The following is a 24,671-nucleotide window of genomic DNA, read 5'->3' as shown; positions in this document are numbered from 1 at the left end:
TTTGTATTTCCCTGATGACAAGTGATGTAGAGCATTTTTTCCATGTGTCATTCTGCTGAAGGGAGACAGAATGTCTTTTCTACATGTTTCTCACCTAACTGGAGTGCCAGATTTCATGGTACAGTTCTCCTCATGTATGTGAGACCAAGTTCCAGCCATGCTTTCGACCACGACATGATAGTGTATTTTACATGATTGTGATTCCAATGCTGAATCCTGTCATCTATAGTTTGAGGAACAAAGATGTAAAAGAGGCGATGCAGAAAATGTTTAGCAAAAATTGATTCAATAAACTGTATTTTTATAGGAAAAAATTGAATTTAAAAACTGAGAGTGACATTCTGTACTTCAATATCAAGGAGGTATGATGAAAATGTTTGCTTTAGCTTATTAATGTATTTCTGTTCTCCCTGGATATTTTATTTTATTTTTATTTTTGTTTTTTTTGAAATAACATTCATGGATATTTTAAATATCTGGATATTTTAAAATTAAGATCATAATCAATCCTCTACTCACACTGTTTTCATAAATAGAAAATGTGTATCATCCATTTGCTTTTTCATGTGCTCCTGCTGATATATGTATACACACACACACACATATACATATATACACGTATGTTTTTGTATAAGCCTTACTGATGGATACAACATGAATGCACACAAAGGCATATATGTATGCAACCTTTATTTTAGAATGTTGTAAGTTATTTTCTTTCATCTCCGTATTACTTGAATGCATAGGTTACAATATTTGCAATTGTAAATAACATAATTATATCTGATTAACTTGATCAACTATCACCTAATTGGTAGCACAGCCATATCTCATATGATCCTAATCCAGTTTCCGTGGAGTGTTTGGTTCAGACTCTACTCCAACCCTAGATCCACACATTGGCATCAAATCCCAGACTGTGGTTCAAGGATCACAGATAATATGTTCAAATCCCTGGAGTAACTAACATGCTGCTTGTGAGAGTGTATTTTTCCCCTTTTTGCTATTTTGTCCAGAGCATGGGCATTAAACCTGCTTTAATTTCTTATAGAAAACAAAGTCTAAGCATTAGCATGTATGAAGATCATACTTACACTCAAGAATGGCAATAAGAAGCACAATTTAGAAATTAAGGCATAATTGGCTGACACATTTGGTTCTTCCCCCAACTAAACCCAGCTTATCCCTATGGGATCCTTGAAAGCTTGGCCCCAGCTCAGCTTTTAGCTCTGTTTTCCTTCGACCTTCGCCCTCTGATGGCTTTGCAGATGCCACGACTCAGTGCCCAGGACCAAGAACCAAGGTACAGAAAAGAGCACCTTCTGTTGCTTGCTTTGTCTTCCTTTCAGCAGACGTCATTGTCATTGCAAAGATGTCTCCTTCAAGGACAAATTTTATGTTGTGATGTTCTCCCTTCTTTCATTTTCATATATATTTTTTATCATTATTTTGTGAAAACTCTTTTTTCAAGGAGTGTCTTTATTTTATAATCCCAATGAGACCATCTCCTTAGAATTAGAGTCCTGCTTAAAGATATTTCTCTAAAGTGGGATTATTAGGTCTAAATGACTGCTCACTAGTTCTTATACAAAGCATCTCTTATCATCATATATTCCCACCACAATTTTTCTGCATTTATTTTCTCCTGTTTACAAGGCTCTCCCTGCTGCTCTTCACATAGTTCCTTTCTCTAAATTCAAAAACTAAACTATAGCTACTGATATTTGTTATCCTTCCATATCTGAACCATGCAAATGAAGAGTTACTTTGTGTGTGTGTGTGTTTGTGATTCAGCATTAAAGAGACCCTTAAACACAACTTATAACCACAAAAATAGATTTTATGATTTTTAAAATTATAAAGGTCTAAATGAAAAAAAATCACAAATATAGTAAAAGAAATAACTGTAAACTCAAGGAAACAAATGTAATTATGTATCTGGTTGAATTAATAAATAATGGACTAAAATTCCATAGAATAATGAACAAAAACTATACACAGATAATTACAAGAAAAGAAAATTCTTCAGGCCAATGAATATATGTTACCTTAATAACAATTAGGAAAATGTGAATGTAAAATGATATAAAAACACTTTTACACACTCATATCACTGACTGACATAGAAAAGTCTGGGACTATCAAGTGATTGTGAGCACATAAAGGAAACATTAGCATTCTGCTGGTAAGAACATGTGTGAGTGCCTTTCCTACAAATATTTGAAAAGGTGAAATTTTGTGATCCAGTAATGGTCTTATTCTGTCTTATAATTTTATCTGCTTGACCAAAGAATGTTTTTATATAGCATAGTCAGAATTTAGGGTACAGAAAATATATGTTATACAATAAATAATAAGGTTCAAATGAGAGATTAACTGTAAAATAAAGCATTATTAAAAATGGAAAGTGTAAAACTAATTTTTTTTCAAAAATGGAAAGTGTGAAAGTATTTTTTTTTTATTTTACAATGATACAGGAACACTAAATAGATGAGGAATTTCACAGAACTGATGAAGGAATGAAAGTACTGTTAACTGAGCAAGGTTCAGACTATCTTTAAAGCAACAACACAAGCTTCATGTGAACACTTGGACCCTAGAAGGAACCTTAAGGATTTCAATTCATTCTCATAAGTAACATAAGTTGTATAAAAATCTTTGGTATTTCCTCTTTATGATCCACAACTTGTCTGTTACTTCTAAAATGTACCACACCCATGTTAGATTTTAGGAATACCGGAATGAAGGAAGAGTGTGTCCTGCCCTAAAGTGTGAATATTCTAGGGAATGATAAGCAAACTGTCACTGTTTCTCTATCAAAGTTAAAATCACATTAAAGATGTATGACACAGCTGAAGACAAGACCTCATATTTTATTTCAGAATATGGATAGTATATTCCCTCATTCACTTATTCTTCATTCATTGTCTCTGTCAGCAAGTCACCAAATATATTTTGAACACCTACTCTTTCTTGGGTATTATTTTACAAGCTATTAATACAAAGACAAATTATTTAAACATACCTTTTTCACTTATAAAACATACAGACCAGAAAATCTGACACAAGAAGTAAAATAAAATGCTATCAATATTTAATTGCAATATTTATACATGCGTGAGGAAAGATCAAAAGGTCATATGCAGGAGCATCTGCGTGGCTCTGTCGGTTTGCTGTCTGCTTTCAGCTCAGATCACTATCCTGGGGTCCTGGGATCCAGCCCTGCGTGGAGCTCCCTGTTCAGTGAGGAGCCTGCTTTTCTCTCTCCCTCTGCCACACCCCTTGCTTGTGCTCTCTTTCTCTGTCTCTCTCTGTGTCAGATGGATAAATAAAATCTTTTTTAAAAGAAGATCATATGAAAAATGCATTTTCTATCAAATAATTTTAATTAAAAGCCAGCAATAAAACCAGATATATGACGGGTACCTTCAAATTTCAACAAAACAATTGATAGTCTTCTTACAATAATGCACATTTTATGTTTATCACGGAAACCATGTGTTTCTTATGACAAATACATCAGGGCTTGTTCTTGATCAGAATGCAAGCTTTGCCTTCAGGTCAATTCCCAACATTCACAGGAACGTGGAACATTGGGGCCAGAATCCTGGGCTTTCCAACTGTTGGATTTTCTCCACCCCAGGGTCAGCAAGCACCCTTCCCAAACATTACAGGGGACAATTCAAAAGAAACAAACACCCAAAGGGTGGAATCATTGCATAAGATTGTTCCTCAGTAGGATCATCTAGGCAAATCCTAGGCTGGCCCCACATTTTCACTTTCTGGGTGCAGTTCTTGTGTGGAAACCTACATAATTGGTCTTTCTCTCTCTGGGGAATCAGAACTTTGTCTGGGAATTCCTGTTTCTATGTGTAGGGACTGAGCCCATAAACAAGCTTATTCCTGTGTGCAGGTCTTCAGGGACATCAGACCAGGTAAATTTCTTCAGCGTGCCTCCTGAAGAACCTCCACAGTGGGTCTCAGCAGATCTCTGGACAGGTAAGTTCACCCCAACCATTTACTTAGTACTCATCCGGGATGTGAAGACTACATATCTAGGGAACTTTATGGATTCAAATCAGACTCAGGAATAAAATATCTTTTCTGCTTTCTTCTGGGGACTTAACTCCCTGTTCTCTGAAGCCTCAGTGGAAGGGACAGGGAAATGACTAAAAGCATGGTCCCCAGCACCGCTTCTGGTAAATTAGACAGTGTAAGCATTTCTGCAGATAAATGAAGAGTCATTATGAGGATTCTATTCCACCTTAGGATGATTTCTGTGTTAGAGATGGCAGAACTGATATTTTAGAAAGCCCTCTCTACAGACAGGAAGCCTCTTAAGTGATTTGAAATATTTGATTTCTTCTCCTAAACAGACCTACTAAATTGTTTAACATCAAGAAAAATAAGTGTCTCCCCTCCTGGATGTTCACATTGTCCAGGTGACAAACCCTAAGATGGAAAGATTCCCTGATGCTGACTGGTGGGCTTGCAGATGCTGGTGGACATCTAGGACACTAGCTCCTGTCACGGTGCAGTTTGTCGGAACACAACTCAGGTTTAAATAAGTTGAGGACAAGTTGTCCAGTTAGAGATCAATAGAATACCACTTGAAATCATTTCAGAAGATATTTATATTTTCACTCTTATTCTTCAGCCTAATTTTAATATAAATGATTAATATTAGATAAATATTTTTATTTATTTATTTATTTATTTATTTATTTATTTATTTATTTTAGAGAGAGAGAAAGCATGAGTGGGGAGAGCAGAGGGAGAAGGAGAGAGAATATCGATCAGTCTTCATGTTGAGCACATAGCCCCACTCAGAGCTTGATCTCAGGGACATAAAATCATGAAGTGAGTTGAAACCAGGCCCCTCCACATTATGTATATCTTTAAATTTCTTTTCTGACGTGTTATTATTTGATAGGCTTATAAAATATTTCTTTTCAAAAACAAACTTGAAAAAATATGTGTAAGAAACTAACATAGCTTTATCAGAAACAAGTCAGAAAATTTCTGAGTAAGAGAAAAAGTCTTTATTTCAGTAGCATACTTATCAAGATTAAAAAAAAAACAAAACAAGACAAAAAAAAAAGCCTAAGCTTTGCTGTTAGTGATATTTCATTAGAAGAAGGAATTATTAAAAGAAGGAATTAATAACTGGTAATGATATATGCAAATATGTTTTTTCAAAGCTAATTGTATGAATTCATAATACACAATCCACAGTTACTATTGTTGGTACTTTTTGTTTTCTCTTGTTAAATTAAGGATGTTTATTGAGTATGTTATATCTCCGAGTGAAATATGCACTGAGCTGCTTTATGTACACAAAACAAACCAGAAATGTTTTGTGTAAAGTCAGTGTGACCATTCCATTTTCTACCATGAACTTACCTGTAAATTTCTTTTCAGATGTGGTGGCAGGAGAAAAGAGATATAGGATATCTAGTGCAACACAATCATATAACCTCATCAGACATGTTTGATGTATGGAATAAAGTATCTTAGATTCAGCAATCACCATACATTAAAGAAAGAATCAGGTTGTGGGAGAACACAACCTGCATTGTTTGTTAAATATATAGCCAGATATCACGTGTCCCAGTTGCTTAAATATGCAAAATTATAATACACTTGTTATTTCACATTTCAACTATGAAACTTAGTGAGATAAAATGAGTAACTGGGACACAAACAGGAAACCACATTTAAATATTATTCAAAACATGCTAATAAGAACAGCTGGAACCAATTATCCTGTGCTCATTGTTAACAGGCTCTGTACTAATGCATGTTTGTATATTGTTTCATTACAGTCACACAACACAAGAATATAAATACTTGATAAAAATCACACAGCTAATAATTGGTGGCCTAACATCCAATCAACCAAGTGACCAAACAAACAAAACACATAAAGCAAAACTGAAAAACCATAGCATTAATCAATATTGTACACAGACTCTTTGTATGACTTAATCTCATCAAGCCTCAACTGTCTCATCAGACATATAAATAATTATGTTCATCTTGTAGGACACTCCAGGGAGATAATGAGAACTTTATTTTGAAATGGCTAGCATTGTTCTGGGCCCAGAATGCCTCACATAGCAAATAATGTTAACAGTCTTCTCTATGCCTTTCTCTGAATAAGGAAAACAAAATGATCAAACTTGAGCAATTCAAAACTACAGGTAATATTTTTCAAAACATCAAAACAGGTTTTAAACAATTTAAAGAAAAGATCTGTAAGATGGATGAAATAATAGAGAACATAATAATAGAGAAGGGTCTGAGCAGGTAGAGGTCAGAGGTAGTGGCAGAAGAAACATAATTATTTAAAAAAAAAAAATTCAGTTTCTGGATAACCCTAAAAAGGAAGACTAAGGAGGTAGAGTCTCTTGGTAGGCAGCTGAAATAGCATAGTGTGATAGAAACTGTTATAGAAAACCCAGCATTGTCACAGTATTTCATGCAGAAAAATAAAATTTCCAAGCGTGGTGATAAGATGTGGATTGAACAGACAGCCACTGGCAGCTAAGTTAAAAATAACTGAAAGTCACCGGAAGTCACTCTGGTTCATCAGCTTCTTATATGTATCTATCATTTATCAGAGGAAACCAACACAGAGGCATGAATGTGTATATGTAGATATATATTCATGCAATATTATAATTAATATGTTTAATATACATATAAATATTAATGCATATACTATAGTAGATTAAAATATATTCAATGAATATAAATTATATTTAAAACACAATTGAAAAAGTAATATCTTGTTACAACTGTTCTATTAACCTGAAACTGAAAAGATAGGGGTTGGGAGGATGGTGAACTTGGTGATGGGTAGTGAGGAGGGCACGGATTCCATGGAGCAATGGGTATTATACGCAAACAATGACTCATGCAACACTACATCAAATTAATGATGTGCTATATGGTGACTAACATGAGAAAAAAATGAGAAAAAAAAAAAGTAAAAAAAAAATTTTTTTTTTAATTTAAATTTAAATTTTTTAAAGTCCTGAAACAGGACTTTAAAATGTTTGTATTTCTCAATTTTGTTAAAAGATGTGGAGAAATACAATAAGGTCTAACATTTTTAATTGTGAACAAAAATAATCTGATTTAAATGAGACAGTCTAAAATCTAGCATCTACCAGGAAAATCAACCTCATCATCTACTAATCTCCTCTCATTTTCCCCCCACAAAAAGATGAGAACAACAAAATAAATGGCCTCAGAACATCTCACCCAGGTGACCGAGTTCATTCTCATGGGAGTCTCAGATCGCCCAGACCTCCAGATTCCACTCTTCTTTGTTTTCCTGCTGATCTATGGACTGACCATGGCAGGGAACCTGGGCATCATCACCCTCACCAGTGTTGACTCTCAGCTCCAAACGCCCATGTACTTCTTCCTCAGGCACTTGGCTATCATCAATCTTGGCGATTCTACTGTCATTGCCCCCAAAATGCTGGTAAACTTCTTGGTTACAAAGAAAACCATATCCTACTATGGATGTGCAGCCCAGCTGGGTGGGTTCCTAGTTTTCATTGTCGGGGAGATTTTCATGCTGGCTGCAATGGCCTATGATCGTTACATGGCTATTTGCAACCCTCTGCTCTACATGGTGGTGGTCTCTCCACAGATGTGCATACTGCTGGTGTCCCTCACTTACCTCTACAGTCTGATCACAGCACTGACTGTCTCCTCCTGTGTGTTCTCCATGTCATACTGTTCTTCCAATGAAATCAACCATTTTTACTGTGATAACGTCCCTTTGTTGGCATTGTCCTGTTCTGATACCTATCTTCCAGAAACAGCAGTGTTTACCTTTTCAGGGACCAATTTGTTTTTCTCTATGATTATTGTTCTAACATCCTACTTCAACATTGTCCTTGCCATTTTGAGGATCCGTTCTTCAGAGGGCCGACGAAAAGCCTTTTCCACCTGTGCCTCTCACATGATGGCTGTCACTGTGTTCTATGGGACACTTCTCTTCATGTATTTGCAACCAAGGACCAACCACTCCTTAGATACTGATAAAATGGCCTCTGTCTTCTACACCTTGGTGATACCAATGCTGAATCCCCTCATTTACAGCCTAAGGAACAAGGATGTGAAGGATGCTTTGAAGAGATTCCTAAAGAATCCTTGTCAGGCTTTCAAATTAATGTAAATTTAAAGCTTCAGTGGTTTTCATTTAAGACAATCTCTGAAAAGTTAACCTGCTCCCAAAAAACTAATCTCTGTTAAATACAGAGGCAATAGTTAAAAATTACATGGATTTCAAAGGGAAGATCTTAACCCTTTCAATTCTGTCCTCAAATATCCAACATTCCCCAGCACAAAGATGTATTAGGTGACCAAGGAAAGTATACTTATTTAAGTAGTAAACAATAGTTTCAAAATAAATACATTTTAAAGTATAACACAACTTGCTACTGAGTTTTTGTAATTTCTAGCCAAGGATGAAAAAGTCTGAGACCCGAGGAAGGAATGTGAGAACACTTCTTGGACTATGGTTGAGTGAGGTCATCCTACTTGCCATAGATCTGTTCTTTTCAACTATTAAAAGTTTTATTTTTCCTTTTTGGTGTATTTTGTGTTTCAATTTCTTAACTTTTTTGAATCCACTTTTACCTTGCACTTAATATAAATTTGAATAACAGAAAAAGAAGTCTTCGGGTCAGAAGAAAAACTAAATAAATAATGCTTCGGGGCACCTGGTTGGCTTGGATGGTTGGGCTTCTACCTTCAGCTCAGATCATAATCTCCTGGTCCTGGGATTGAGCCCTATGTCTGGCTTTCAGCTCAGCTGGAAGTCTGCTTCTCCCTCTCCCTCTGACTCTGCCTCTCCCCTTGCATGTTCTCTGTCTCTGTCTCTGTCTCTGTCTCTCTTTAAATGAATAAATGGAATCTTTAAAAAAAAGCGCTTATACATACATTGAAATAGAACATTTAGCAAAACAGAAAAAGAAAGCATACAAATGAGGATTCTACTTTTTAAATGCTCTCATGTGCTATAGGTACATAAAGCAAAATGTTGATATTTATCATGATATGATATAAAATTAATATTCTCCATGTCATATTATCATAGCAAACACTATGGTATAGAGGTCATGGTCTGTGTTATGGATTCATAACAGCAAATTTCATTACTTTTAGCATTTTTATTTAGTGTGTTTTGGAGTAAAGTGTTATTAGAACAAAAATAAACCATTGTCTTCAAAGTGACACCAACTCTCAAGGACACTGGGATCAAAAAACAGAAAAAAGTTAACAGTCATCATGTGCCATAGCTCCTTCTGTACATGTAAAATGCTCCTAATTTACAATAGAGTAAGGGAGACTAGTCAAGGCATGCAAGTCAGACAATATCTGGAAATAAACTAGGTGTGAAATTTTCAGGGATTCTGAAAGAAGGCAGATATAGGAACTAGGAAACTCAGATCCATGAATCAATTTCTAATTTTAGTCATAAATAAACAGCAAAGCTGAAAAGAAAGTCACACTATAGGATAGACACTTCTGGTCTCTTTTTTCTATGAAAGGCAGCATGTTCACAGTTCTGGGGATTTGGACATGGGCATCTATGGTGGGTAAGTGAGGGCACATTATTCTGCCTAAAACATCTACATTTATATTGACATATATTCTATAGCTAGGCAATCTAAAATCTTGCACCTGTCTCATTCATGAGTACTCCATGGGATATTCTCTCAAAAACTTGCATACTATATACCCTTTCTACATATATTAGCTACAAAACTTATCCTAAACAAACTATACACAAAGTCCTCTTTGATTGAAGGATAAACTAAAATCATTTGGTTCAAAGGTAACAAACTGTAGGCATACATACACAAGTGCTTGCATATCACTAGAACACATTTATCAGAAATAAATCAGCCCAATCCACCAATCAGGCAGGCACATCAACCCAGTACTAGTTGTCCATGGAGTAAGACAGGGAAGATAATTTATATGGCAACTTTGATCTCCAACAGATCAAACTTACCCTGTCAGATGTTAAGGCACCTGTACTTCTAGCTTATCCCTGACTAACTGCTCTGGAGGTTCCATGGCTTTTGTTTCCATATAGTGAAAACAAAAGTCCCCTAGTGGTGAAGGACAGAGAAGATGCATGGCATAGCCATAAAGCAAGGTCTGACAATACCTGTGAAAGTTAGGGCACTTCAAACAGGACCACAGGACCAGACAGAAGCAGTCGCTTTGACCTGATTCCATGAATAGGGATATTCAGTTGGTTAAGTGGCTGCCTTCAGCTCAGGTCATGATCCTAGCATCCTGGGATCCAGTCCCACATTGGGCTCCTTGCTTAGCAGGGAGCCTGCTTCTCCCTCTGCCTCCATCTGCCTGTGCTCTCTCTCTCTCTCTCACTCTCTGAAAAATAAATAAATAAAATCTTGAATAAATAAATAAATAAAATATAAATACAAAAATATCTTCTTGAAAAACATATACAATGTAGACATTGCTGCTGTAAACATTCAGGTGCACATGCCCCTTCAGATCACTACATTTGTATCTTTAGGGTAAATACCCAGTAGTGCAATTGCTGGGTCTAAGGGTAGTTCTATTTTCAACATTTTGAGGAACCTCCAAGCTGTTTTCCAGAGTGGCTGCACCAGCTTGCATTCCCACCAGCAGTGTAGGATGGTTCCCCTTTCTCCATATCCTCGCCAGCATGTGTCATTTCCTGATTTGTTAATTTTAGCCATTCTGACTGGTGTAAGGTGATATCTCATTGTGGTTTTGAGTTGTATTCCCCTGATGCCAAGTGATGTGGAACACTTTTTCATGTTTCTGTTGGCCATCTGGATGTCTTCTTTGCAGAAATATCTGTTCATGTCTTCTGCCCATTTCTTGATTGGATTATTTTTCTTTGGGTGTTGAATTTGATAAGTTCTTTATATATCTTTGATACCAGCCCTTTATCTGATATGTCATTTGCAAATATCTTCTCCCATTCTGTCAGTGACTTGTGGTTTTGTTGACTGCTTCCTTTGCTGTACAGAAGCTTTGTATCTTGATGAAGTCCCAATAGTTCCTCTTTGCTGTTGTTTCCCTTGCCTTTGGGGACATGTATAGCAAGAAGTTGCTGTGGCCAAGGTTGAAGAAGTAGCTGCCTGTGTTCTCCTCAAGGATTTTGATGGATTCCTGTTTGACATTTAGGTCTTTCATCCATTTTGAGTCCATTTTTGTATGTGGTGTAAGGAAATGGTCCAGTACCATTCTTCTGCATGTGGTTGTCCAATTTTCCCAAGACCATTTGCTGAAGAGATTGTCTTTTTTCCATTGGATATTCTTTCCTGCATTGTTGAAGATTAGTTGACCATAGATTTGAGTTTCCATGTCTGAGTTCTCTATTCTGTTCCATTGATCTATGTGTCTGTCTTTGTGTCAGTACCATACTGTCTTGATGATTATAGTTTTGTAATATAGCTTGAAATCAGGCATTGTCATGCCACCAGCTTTGGTTTTCTTGTTCAACATTCCTTTGGCTATCTTTTCTAGTTCCATATAAATTTTAGGATGATTTGTTTCAGTTCTGTGAAAAAAGTTGATGGTATTTTGATAGAGATTGCATTGAATGTGTAGATTGCTCTAGGAAGCATAAACATTTTAACAATATTTATTCTTCCAATCCAAGATTTTTCTATTTCTTTGTGTCTTCCTCAATTTCTCTCATGAACATTCTATGGTTTTCTGAGTACAGATCCTATGCCTCTTTGGTTAGGTTTATTCCTTGGTATCTTGTGGTTTTGGGTGCAGTTGTAAATGGGATTGATTCCTTAATTTCTCTTTCCTGTTTCATTGTTGCTGTATAGAAATACAACTGATTTTTGTGCATTGATTTTATACCTTGCCACTTTATTGAATTTCTGTATAAGTCCTAGAAATTTTGGGGTAGAGTTTTTTGGTTTTTTTTTTCATGTCATCTGCAAAAAGTAAGTTTGACTTCTTTGCTGATTCAGATTTCTTTATTTCTTTTTATTGTCTGATTGCTGAGGGTAGGTCCTCTAGTACTATGCTGAACATCAGTGGTGATGTGGACATCCCTGCCATATTCCTGACTTTAGGGAAAAAACTCAGTTTTCCCCCATTGAGAATGATATTTGCTGTGAGTTCTTCATAGATGGATTCATGATATTGAGGTATGTACCCTCTATCCCTACACTGTGAAGAGTTTTAATCAGGATAGGATAAACAAGAAAGGATGCTGTACTTTTTCAAATGCTTTTTCTGCATCTATTAAGGGAATCACATGGTTCTTGCACTTTCTTTTTTTATGGAGTGCATGATATTGATTGATTTACAGAAATTGAGTCAACCTTGCAGCCCGGAAGTAAATCCCACATGGTTAAATTGAAAATCCTTTTATTCTACTGTTAGATCCTATTGTCTAGTATTTTGGTGAGAATTTTTGTTCAACAGAGATATTGGTCTGTAATTCTCCTTTTTGGTGGGGTCTTTTTCTGGTTTGAGGATAATGTTGACGTTATAAAATGTGTTTGGAAGTTTTCCTTCCATTTCAACTTTTTGTAAAGATTCAGAAGGAAAGGTATTAATCTTTAAATGTTGTGGTAGAATTCCCCTGGGAAACTGTTTGGCTCTAGGCTCCTGTGTGTTGGGAGATTTTTGATTACTGCTTCAATTTCTTGCTGCTTATGGTTCTGTTCAGGTTTTCTATTTCTTCCTGGTTCAGTTTTAGTAGTTTATATGTCTCTAGGATTGCATCCATTTCTTCCAGATTGCCTAATTTGTTGGTGTATAGTTTTTCATAATATGTTCTTATAAGTGTGTGTTTTTTTCATCAGTGCTGGTTGTGATCTTTCCTCTTTTATTCATGATTTTATTTAATTGGGTCCTTTTCCCTTTCTTTTTGATAAGTCTGGTCAGGGGGTTATCAATTCTATCAATTCTCTCAACTAGGAACCAGCTCCTAGTTTTGTTGATTTGTTTTACTGTTCTTTTGGGTTTTATTTCATTGATTTCTGCTCTGATCTTTCTTATTTTTCTTCTCCTGCTGGGTTTAGGTTTTATTACTGTTCTTTCTCCAGCTCCTTTAGGTGTAGGGTTATGTTATGTATTTGAGACTTTTCTTGTTTCTTGAGAAATTCTTGTATTGCTATACACTTCCTCCTTAGGACTGCTTTTGCACCCCAAAGATTTTGAACAGTTGTGTTTTCACTTTCATTTGTTTCCATGAATTTTTAGATTCTTCTTTAATTTCCTGCTTGCCCTATTCATTCTTTAATAGGATGCTCTTTAGCCTCCATGTATTTGAGTTCTTTCCAACTTTTCTCTGTGATTGAGTTCCACTGTCAAAGCATTGTGGCCTGAAAATATGTAGGGAATAATCCCAATTTTTTGGTACAAGTTGAGACCTGGTTTGTGACCCAGGATGTGATCTTTTCTGGAGAAAGTTCCATGTGCACTCGAGAAGAATGCATATTCTGTTGCTTTAAATAAAATGTTCTGAATATATCTGTGAAGTCCATTTGGTCCAGTGTGCCATTTAAAACCCTTATTTCCTTTTTGATCTTTTGCTTAGATGATCTGTTCAATTCAGTGAGGGGGTGTTAGAGTCCCCTACTATTATTGCATTATTATTGATGTGTTCTTTACATTTTGTTATTAGTTGGCTTATATAATTGGTTGCTGGTGCATTAGGGGGATAAATATTTGCAATTGTTAGATCTTCTTATTGGATAGATTCTTAAATTATTATATAGTATCCTTCCACATCTCTTATTACAGTCTTTGGTTTGAATTCTAATCTGTCTGACAGAAGGATTGTCATCCCAGCTATCTTTTGATATCCATTAGCATGATAAGTGGTTTTTTACTCCCTCACTTTAAATCTGGAGGTGTCTTTGGGTCTAAAATGAGTCTCTTGAAGACAGAATACTGATGGCTCTTGTTTTTGTTTGTTTGTTTGTTTTTTAATCTAATCCAATATGCTTTGTCTTTTGATTAGGGCATTTAGCCCATTCACATTCTGGGTAACTATTGAAAGATCTACACTTAGTGCTATTGTATTGTCTGTGACTGTTACTGTATATTGTCTCTGTTCCTTTCTATGTTACTTTTGGGCTTTCTGTTTACTTAGAGGACCTCTTTCAATATTTCTTGTAGGGCTGGTTTGGTAATAACAAATTCTTTCAGTTTGTTTGCACTTGAACTTTTTTATCACTCCGTCTATTTTGAATGACATCTTATCTGGATAAAGTATTTTTGGTCGCATATTTTTCTAGTTTAGTGCACTGAATATATCATGCCAGTCCTTTCTGGCCTGCCAGGTCTCTGTGGATAGGTCTGCTGCCAATATAATATTTCCAACCTTGTAGATTATTGACCTCTTGTCCAAAGCTGCTTTCAGGATTTTCTCTTTGTCTTTGAGAATTGAAAGTTTCACTATTATGTGTCCTATTGATTTTGAAGAGGGTTCTCTGTGCCTCCTGGATTTTGATGCCTGTTTCCTCCCCCAGAATAGGGAAGTTCTACACTATCATTTGCTCCAATATACCTTCTGCCCCTCTCTCTCTTTCACCTTGTTCTAGGATCCCAATTATTCTAATATTTTTTCACTTTATGGTGTCACTTATCTCTCAGATTCTCCCCTCATGATCTATTAGTTGTGTACCTCTCTTTTTTCTCAGCTTCTTTATTTATCATCTTTTGGTCTTCTATATAACTAATTCTCTCTTCTGTCTCACTTATCCTAGAAGATAGAGCTTCCATTTTTTATTGCATCTCATTAATAGTCTTTTTGGTTTCAACTTGCTTTGATTTGAGTTCTTTTATTTCTCCAGAAAGGGATTCTCCACTGTCTTCTCTGCTTTTTTCAAGCCCAACTAGTATCTCTGTAATCATTATTCTGAACTCTAGTTCCAATACCTTACTAATGTCCATATTGATTAGGTCCCTGGCAGTCAGTACTGCCTCCTGTTCTTTCTTTCTTTTCTTTTCTTTTTTTTTTTTTTTTTTTGAGGTGAGTTTTTCTGTCTTGTCATTTTGTAGGAAGTGGTTGCTTTTCTATTCATAGAGTTACAGCTATTCTCTTCTTCAGTCTCTGGTTGGGTTCTCAGGTGTTCAGAAGGTTTGATAGCTATCTAGCTGAATTCCTGGGACCAGACAAAATTAAGATTTCCTACTCTTCTGCTATCTTGGACTCCTGCCCTGTTCATGTACCTTTAAACAGACAAAATTTAAGTACTTCAAATAAATCATACCATATCTATTTCCCCTTGGTCCCTATTACTTTGTCTTTCATTCATAGTCAATGGAGGTAGAATCAGATTCTAGCAATTTTATTAAAATAAAAGTTAGCAAAATATTGGTATACATGTAGTAAAATGAATAAAATTCAAAAACATATAGTAGAGTGAGAACATTTAGATATCAAAATGATCTATACAAAATGTTGTGTATTTTAAAATGTATATCATATTTACTTTATAAATTACATTCCATATTAAGGACATATTTTAACTTTTGAAAAGAGATTCATACCTATTTAAGGAAAAGTAACAGAAGTAGACATGGGAAATTAGTACTGAGCATGCACATGGGATGTGGAATTAGGGTATCATTAACTCAATTTAGTCCCTTAGTTTAGAAAAAGAAATAAAAATAGGAGCTACACATATATTCATAATTTTTATCCCTTCTGAATCCTCTAACATACTATAGGACATATTTAAAAGTTTTGTTTTTAATCCTCAGATATAAAACATGGAAGAAGACTTTGTGGAGATTCTGAAAGTTTATGTGATTTATAGATGATTAAGGCATATAAGAAATAATCTACTTAAATCCCGATATTTGAATGAATACAATAAAAATAACAACTGGGGAAAGCAGGTGAATTGTTTATGTAAAAAGACATTTCCTCAACAGGGGAATCAAAGTTACTCTGAATAATTAGTAAAGACCAGTGACATCATTTCCTACTGTCAGATGATTTGGGAATAACCAAGAATTGCTTTCAAGTTCCCAGGGGGAGTGTCTCAAAGGGAGGAGATGTTCATAAATTCTTCTGACAGCGTCAAGCTGGTAATCACACAAGGGAACACAAAGGCAGTCCTCACTTAAGGTTAGTAGATGCTACTGATTGTAATGATCACTAGATTAGTTGCAGTGATGATTATTGATAACTACCTTCCATTTAAAGGACAGTTATGAGTATAGTCATCAATGCCAGACTCAGTACATTACACTATGCATAATAATCTTCTCTTTTAATAACTAGGTTTTCTGGAGTAATTATATATGTTTACCACTATGAGTATGTTCTTTGAAGGTGGTAAGTGACCTCATTTCTATTTGTTACTATTTCTACATTTATATAGAGAGTCTAGACAATATATATGGTGAAGGGAGAGTAAGCATTTTTGCAAACTCAACTTAGAATCCTCCTCTTCCTTCCTTCTCTGCCTTTCTCTCTCCTTCTGATAAGAGTGAAATGTTCTCAATTTGACCAACCTATTTATTCAGTTGAGGTTATTTACAAAATGTTATAGAATATTTAGTTGAGATTGGGTGTTTGCATTTGCACAAGAGACATCCTTGGTTTTCATGTCCATTCCCTAGGTCCTGCCACAACTCTGGAGTTTCTGCTTCCATTTGAGAAGAGTCAGGTTTGATGCTTATTTTGTTTGTTTGTTTGTTTCCAGGAAGTGTTTAGGAATGACTGATGGGGATCAGTGCCACATAATATTCAAATGAGTTTAGAAAGAATGCCAGGGATTTGCAAAATCACAATAAAATGAATGTTAGAATGAAGAGATTTACCAAACTGTCCAAACTGCTGTGGAATAGCAATTTCTTTGGGTATAATTTTTGTAGCGTGAGTTATTTGACTTTGTCATTTGTTTGGCTGCTGATAATGGATATTTGTTATTGCTTTGCTATAAATATTTTGTTAATTTGAATAGATTTTTGAATAAAGCAAATTTATGTAATTTTATCTGCCAAATTAATGTTGGATTTCTATTCTATGTTTTGTTTCTGTTTATTTAAGGAATCCAGATATTCCAGTTTTTGAGTTTATGAAAGTTTAACACTTTCCTATGACATTAAATACTTAACCAGTCTAGGGTTGATTTTTGTATAGATGAATGAAACATCCAATTTTATCATTAGGGATAGGGATAATCACGTTCTCAGTTTCACTAAGTAGACCATTTTTTAATACTAAGGACATCCTAACATGCCACTTCTGTCTTACACTGCAGTTCTATGCATTCATGGGTCCTTTCCTGAGGTCCTTGTTCTTTTCCATTGATGTAAGTATGCCATATTGTCTCAAGAACTCCAGGTTTATAAGTTTTATTATCTAGTTGTACAGGTCTTTTCAAAACTATCTTTCTTCTTTACAGTATGCATTTTCTAAATGCATTTGAAATCTGTTAAATTCTACCAATTTCCTTAGTGAGTTTTGATTGTAAAGGCATTGAACAAATAGACTAAATTCAGCAGAAGTGATATTTGGTCACACTAAATTGTGCAATCCAGGAACATAATATTTCTATCAATTTATTTAGGACCTCTATAATGTTTCCCCAAAAAAGTTTTTTTTTTCTTTTTTAAAGTAGGTGCAGTCAGTTTTTAGAAGATATCCTATCACAATGAAATTTCCCTTTTTTTCCTTAATTTTTGTCACTTTTGTCCATTCTAAATAGCACTAATATTTATTCAAATATTTATTTTTTTCTAATTCATTCTGATACTGTGTAGAATTCATATTACAAATCTTCCAAAACTAAATGTCTAGCCAAAAATGGGATTAATGCAATTTAAACAAGTTTTTTATAATTCTTACACATTTTAAAAATTGATATCAAAGATATATTACTATTGTGTAGGGTTATACATCTAAAATAAAATTAAAGGCTGGTATATATAATGGGTTTTTAAATATAAATATTTATCTTTAAATCAGAATTTTAGGCCTTGTAGAATGAGTCACAATGTAGTCATTTTTTATATTCCAGAAAGTTTATAATAAAATTAGATAATTTTTTCCCATGAAAAGTTTGGAAGCACTTACCTTTAGAAGCAATCTGGGGGAGAAAGGAGATGAAAAAGTAGAGGTAGATGAAGTGCAATTCTTCAATAAAATACGTTAAAACATTTCATGTATACTTGACAAGAGAAAAAATAAAGGTGTAAGAACAGAAGTCAATTAAAATATAGTAAATGTACTCCATTTCTCTCAATGCCATTCCCAGCTTTATCTGGATCAGATAATCATTCGTCCTTGCCCATATAATTTTTAAAATAATTAAGTATTTTTAATGAATCTTGCCTTATTTCTTTCCCCTCATTCCTTAGTACTTTGTCTTTCATTCATGTACTTCATGCAGTGTTATTTGCAGCCTCTAATGCATTTGAGATAGCACTCCCTAATTTGGAGTGATACTTCTCTTTGTTGTGTAAATATATTTATAGCAGTTTACTCAACAATTATAGGAGATACCTTAAGAAATACATTTTAATTTATTTGCCTTAAGTATGCTAGAATAGTATAACCACATTAAGTCTATATCAAAGATATTAGCAGTAAGGTCAAAGCAAATGTGGGAATGACAACTAATTGTTTTTTCTCATATTTAATAACTTATATATATAGAGAGAGAGAGATGCAGGCCTTACTTGGTATGTAACATAGCAATAATCATAAGCTGAAAATGATCGACATCTGAGTGCTGAATTTTCACATGCACGACTCTACAGAAAATAAAAGTTTATTTATGTGCATAAGAACGCATGAGTTAGGGACTTCTGCATAAGACCTAAATTATTGTCCAGCATTATAAAAATATCATAAACACTGTTTAAAACTCATACAAGCATAGTGGAATTAAAAATACAGTTTTAAAAATGAAGTGAATGGTAGAATGAGAATGCTATTAGATATGTAGAGTTATAATAAGAAAAGTAAGTCAAAGACTTACTAAATGACTTTTCATTGGAGGTTGGGACAAAAGTTGAAAGGACAAGAAGCAGTGGGCTATTACTTTTATTACAATTCTTTCTTAAGTATGAAATGGCTTAACCAATTATAGGTAGCTTAAGTAAAAACCATTTCTAAAAAAAATCAGTATTTCCACTCAAGACCAAACATTACTAATAATACATTGTTGACAGACCATAAAAAGATTTCATTGACGTGATGATGATAGCCAGCATGTGGTACAAAAAATAAAATGGTTACCATACACCTTAGGTTGTAACACATTCATCATTTGTTTCCAGGTTCAGTGATGGAGGTGAGTCTTATTTTAATTAACCCGTCTAAAAAATTGGATTTTTCTTACCCACAATGGCTTTGCCTCCTAAAATGTCAACAAATGTTGTCTCCTGAAACCCAGTGACTCTTGTGATGGTTGTTCCCACAGCAATTTTCCTTAACAGCCTGGATGAACAAACAAAATCTAACAGTGCTAACAGAATTCATCCTAATGGGAATCACGGACCGTCCGGAGCTGCAGGCTCCCTTCTTTGGGCTCTTCCTCATCATCTACACAGTCTCAGTGGTGGGCAACCTGGGCATGATCATCCTCACCAACATGGATTCCAGGCTCCAAACACCCATGTATTTCTTTCTTAGACACCTGGCTTTCATTGATCTTGGTTATTCAACTGCTGTGGGACCCAAAATGTTAGTAAATTTGGTAACTAACCAAAATACAATCCCCTACAACTGGTGTGCCACACAGCTGTCTTTCTTCATCTTGTTCATCATCAGTGAGCTTTTCATTCTGTCAGCAATGGCCTATGACCGCTATGTGGCCATCTGTAACCCTCTGCTCTACACAATTGTTATGTCACAAAGGATGCGCTGGATTCTGGTGGCAGTCCCTTATGTCTACAGTACTTTTCTTTCTCTGATAATTACCATAAAGATTTTTATGTCATCCTTCTGTGGCCATAATGTCATTAGACATTTTTACTGTGACAATCTTCCCTTGTTAACTTTGCTTTGCTCAAGCTCACGTGATATTGAGTTGATAATACTGATCTTTTCAGCATTTAATTTGGTTTCATCCCTTCTGATAGTGCTAGTGTCTTACATCCTAATCCTTATGGCCATCCTTAGGATGAACTCTGCAGAGGGAAGGCACAAGGCCTTCTCTACCTGTGGTTCTCACCTGACAGTGGTTGTTGTATTATATGCAACACTATTCTTCATGTACGTGCAACCCAAATCCAGTCATTCTTTTGATACTGATAAAATTGCCTCTGTATTTTACACTCTGATAATACCTATGCTGAATCCCATGATCTACAGCTTGAGGAACAAAGAGGTAAAAAGTGCCCTACATAGGATTTGGAAAAATCTGCACAGAGTACCTACGTGGAATGCAACATAGATTATGTATTCAATAAATTAGGTTATACACTGCTTTTTATCATTTGACATATGTCTTATAAAGGAGCAATGTGTAAAAGTCATGGACACCTAGAAATATTTTTCTTGTTATCAGCTTACAGAAGTTTCACTAGTGATCATTCTTCTGATATCAACATTAGTTTCAGTGCAAGAGGCTGAAGTTTGGACCACTGTTCTCACATTGCCAAGTACTTATGTTGCAAATGAAGACAAGTTTTGGTTTGTTGTGTTTAAAACACACCTCTGCTTAGATAATATTTTTTAAAAGGCTTTTTTGTATCTTTATTAAATATTAAATAAATACTAGTGCCTACCATACTGAATAGGGCATAGATAGATGGCACTTACTGTTTTTGGAGAAGGAATATATGTATAAATGAATAATCAATGCTACCTGTTTGAATGGCAATTTAACAGTCCCTTGTGGTGGATAACATCTCCGAATTTGTTAAATGATGATATGTGAGCCTATATATGTTTTAGAAAGCAGAAATAAGTGTGATTATTTTCAGGTGGCTTACCTGCATACAGTAAAAATTCCAAAATACTCTTCATTCTGAAACATTAGAAATAAAATGTCAATTTTTAAAGAGTGGTGCATAAGGCCAGCATATAAGAGATCAGTGGGTTTCTTTTGTTTTTGTTTTGTTTGTCTTCTGTTTGTTTGTTTTTGCTATACACTGGCAAAAAAAAAAAAACAGGAAAATATAATTTTATTATTTTAATTTTTTTAAAGATTTTATTTGTTCAATAAATAAAGAGAGAGAGCATGAGCAGGGGAGAAAGGCAGAGACAGAGGAGAAAACAGACTCCCTGCTGAGCAGGGAGCCCAATGCAGGACTCGATCCCAGGACCCTGGGATCATGACCTGAGCCTAATGCAGATACTTAACCATCTAAGCCATCCAGAGGCCCCAAGGAAAAATATCATTTTAAACTATTGCTTTTACTAGAAATAAAAACTGAAATACCAAGGGAAAATTGTAGTGAAGGATTTGCATGATTGTTTCCTAAAAACTACAAAATCATTGTTGAATTATTAAGGAAGACATAAATGTAGCATATACCATCCCATTGCTTGGATGAAATAGATGTTGTGTGATGGGGTTCATCCTCCCTAAATTATTCTATGCTTTTAATGCAGCAACAATCAAAAATCCAATAGTATTTTTAATACTCGTTGACTTTAAGAATTATGTGGAAATGCAAAGGGTCTAGAATATCTTTGAAGAATAAACAACACAGAGGTTTCCAATAACAGATATCAACTCCTTTAATATAGTTAGATGATTTTTTAAAACAATTCTTCCCTTGTTCATTCTTTGTTTGTCTTTTCTTCTTCCTTTTAGAGTGATGGAAGCTGATTCTAAAAGTTACTATGCAAGGCAAAATGATAAAAAGTTAAAGACAGTCTTATAGAAAGAGTATAAAGTCACAGGAGTTACACTTCCAGATTTCATGACCTATTAAAAAGCTGTAGCAATTAAGAAAACATACTCCTAATTGATAAAGGCCCTAAGGAAGAAGAATGGATGTTCCTCTAAAAATTAAAAATAAAATACCATATGATCCAGTAATTTCACTACTGGTTATTTACACAAAGAACATGAAAATATGAATTCAAAAAGATACATGCACCCTTATGTTCATTGCAACATTATCTGCAGTAGTCAAGTTACAGAAGCAGCCCAAGTAGCCCTTGATAGCTTGATTGATAGATGAATAGATTATATATATATATATATATATATATATATATATATATATAAAACATTAGCTGGCCATTAGAAAGAATGAGCTCTTGCCATTTGTGACAACATGGATGGACCTAGAGGGCATTGTGGAAAGTGAAACAAGTCAGACAGAGAAACACAAATATCATGTGAATTCGCTTATATATGGAATCTAAAAACAAAACAAACAAAAAACCAGAAACAGACCCATAAATACCAAGAACAAACTGATGGCTGCTGGAGGGGAAAAAAATACAGGGAAGGAATAAACAGGTGAGGGGGACTTCCCATTATGGAATAAGTGAGTAACAGGATAAAAGGTATAGCATAAAAAATATAGTTGACGGTATTGTATGGTGACAGATGGCAGTTACACTTGTGGTGGACATAAAAGAATGTATAAACATGCTGATTCACTATGCTGTGCCTCTGAAACTAATGTAATGTTGTGTGTCTGCACTTCAACTGCACTTCAATAAAAAAAGAAAGAAAACCAGTTACAGAAGTCAGACTAATTGATCAATGGACTAGACTGATGACAACAGAAACAGATCCACATGTATATTGTCATTTAACATATGATAGATGCATCATTATTTTCTAGAAGTGAAAGAATGATCTTTTCAATAAATGTTATTAGGGTAATTTTTTCTATTTGTTTTAGGGAAAAAAAAATCTTGGCACATACTCAGGTCCTATACAGACTCAATTCTACTTGAATTAAAGGTCTAAATGTGAAATGCAAACAACTTTAAAAGGAAAACACAGTGGGACGTCTTTATGATATAGAAATATATACAACATTTTAAACAGAATGCACAAAACAATAGCTATCTAAGATTTAAAATGATCCACTGAACTGTTTTAAGAAATTCTGTTCATCAGGGCACCTGGATGGCTCATTGGGTTAAGCCTCTGCCTTCGACTCAGGTCATGATCTCAGGGTTCTGGGATTGAGCCCCACATTGGGCTCTCTGCTTGGCAGGGAGCCTGCTTCTCCCTCTCTCTCCCTGCCTCTCTGCCTACTTGTGATCTCTGTCTGTCAAATAAATAAATAAAATCTTTAAAAAAAAAAAAGAAATTCTGTTCATCAAAATTAATAGTGTGGAAGGGAAACTTTCATAGTAGGAGAAGATAGTTTTATCAGAGGTACAGAATCAGACAGAGAGCTGACAAGGGACTCATGCAAAATATAAAAGTAACTCTTACAAATCCATAAATAAAATAGTTAACATGAAATACAATGCAAAGGTGACAGAAGATATTAATCACCATGTTTCAAAAGAAAATCTCTAAAAAGGCCATTAAACATATAAAAAGTGTCTCAATTTTATTTAGCATTAGAATAATACAAAATAAAATCACAATACTAAAGTCCCATATACATTATCCTCAAAGGTAAGGAAGAAAATGTCGGAAAATACTGTCTTTTTTTTTTTTTTTAAGATTTTATTTATTTACTTGACAGAGATCACAAGTAGGCAGAGAGGCAGGCAGAGACAGAGGAAAGGAAGCAGGCTCCCCACTGAGCAGAGAGCCCAATGCAGGGCTTGATCCCAGGACCCTGAAATCTTGACCTGAGCTGAAGGCAGTGGCTTTAACCCACTGAGCCACCCAGGCACCTGGGAAAATATTAAGTCTTAACAAGGCTATTGAGCAACCATGACTATTTGCACTGTTAACAGGTATGTGCATTAAAACAACTGCTCTGCAATTGCAGGGTCATAGGGAAGCTCTATTTTTAGTTTCTTGAGGAATTTCCATACTGTTTTCCAAAGTGGCTGCACTTTCCCTATGACCCTGCAATTGCACTACTGGGTATTTACCCCAAAGATACAGATGTAGTGAAAAGCAGGGCCATCTGTACCCAAATGTTTATAGCAGCAATGGCCACGGTGGCCAAATTGTGGAAAGAACCAAGATGCCCTTCAACGAACGAATGGATAAGGAAGATGTGGTCCATATACAATATGGATATTATGGCTCCATCAGAAAGGATGAATATCCAACTTTTTTAAATTTATTTTTTATTTTCAGCATAACAGTATTCATTATTTTTGCACCACACCCAGTGCTCCACAATCCATGCCCTCTATAATACCCACCACCTGGTACCCTGAACTCCCACCCCCACCTCTTCAAAACCCTCAGATTGTTTTTCAGAGTCCATAGTCTCTCACGGTTCACCCCCACTTCCAATTTCCCTCAACTCCCTTCTCCTCTCCATCTCCCCATGTCCTCCATGCTATTTGTTATGCTCCACAAATAAGTGAAACCATATGATAATTGACTGTCTCTGCTTGACTTATTTCACTCAGCATAATCTCTTCCAGTCCAGTCCATGTTGCTACAAAAGTTGGGTATTCATCCTTTCTGATGGAGGCATAATACTCCATAGTGTATATGGACCACATCTTCCTTATCCATTTGTCCGTTGAAGGCCATCTTGGTTCTTTCCACAGTTTGGCCACTGTGGCCATTGCTGCTATA

General features: G+C 35.2%; 2 protein-coding genes and 1 pseudogene across 2 annotated transcripts; all 3 read left to right on the top strand.

The window, feature by feature from the left end:
- The window catches only part of LOC131999977 (olfactory receptor 5T7-like), a 5,133-nt pseudogene extending 4,849 nt beyond the window's left edge, over positions 1-284 (top strand).
- A 6,965-nt stretch (positions 285-7,249) lies between these two features.
- LOC132021250 (olfactory receptor 8J2) lies at positions 7,250-8,197 on the top strand. The gene has a single exon (XM_059405372.1). The coding sequence runs from the start codon at positions 7,250-7,252 to the stop codon at positions 8,195-8,197; it is 948 nt and encodes a 315-aa protein (XP_059261355.1).
- An 11,278-nt stretch (positions 8,198-19,475) lies between these two features.
- Positions 19,476-20,429, top strand: LOC131999347 (olfactory receptor 8K3-like). Its single transcript, XM_059372434.1, has one exon. It carries the CDS (start codon positions 19,476-19,478, stop codon positions 20,427-20,429), a length of 954 nt encoding a protein of 317 aa, XP_059228417.1.
- The last annotated feature ends 4,242 nt before the right edge of the window (positions 20,430-24,671 follow it).

Source organism: Mustela nigripes, chromosome 1 (assembly GCF_022355385.1).
Source record: "Mustela nigripes isolate SB6536 chromosome 1, MUSNIG.SB6536, whole genome shotgun sequence".
Taxonomy (NCBI): Eukaryota; Metazoa; Chordata; class Mammalia; order Carnivora; family Mustelidae; genus Mustela; species Mustela nigripes.
The sequence above is the reverse complement of the archived record's forward strand: the minus strand, read 5'-3'. Positions and strand labels throughout refer to the sequence as shown.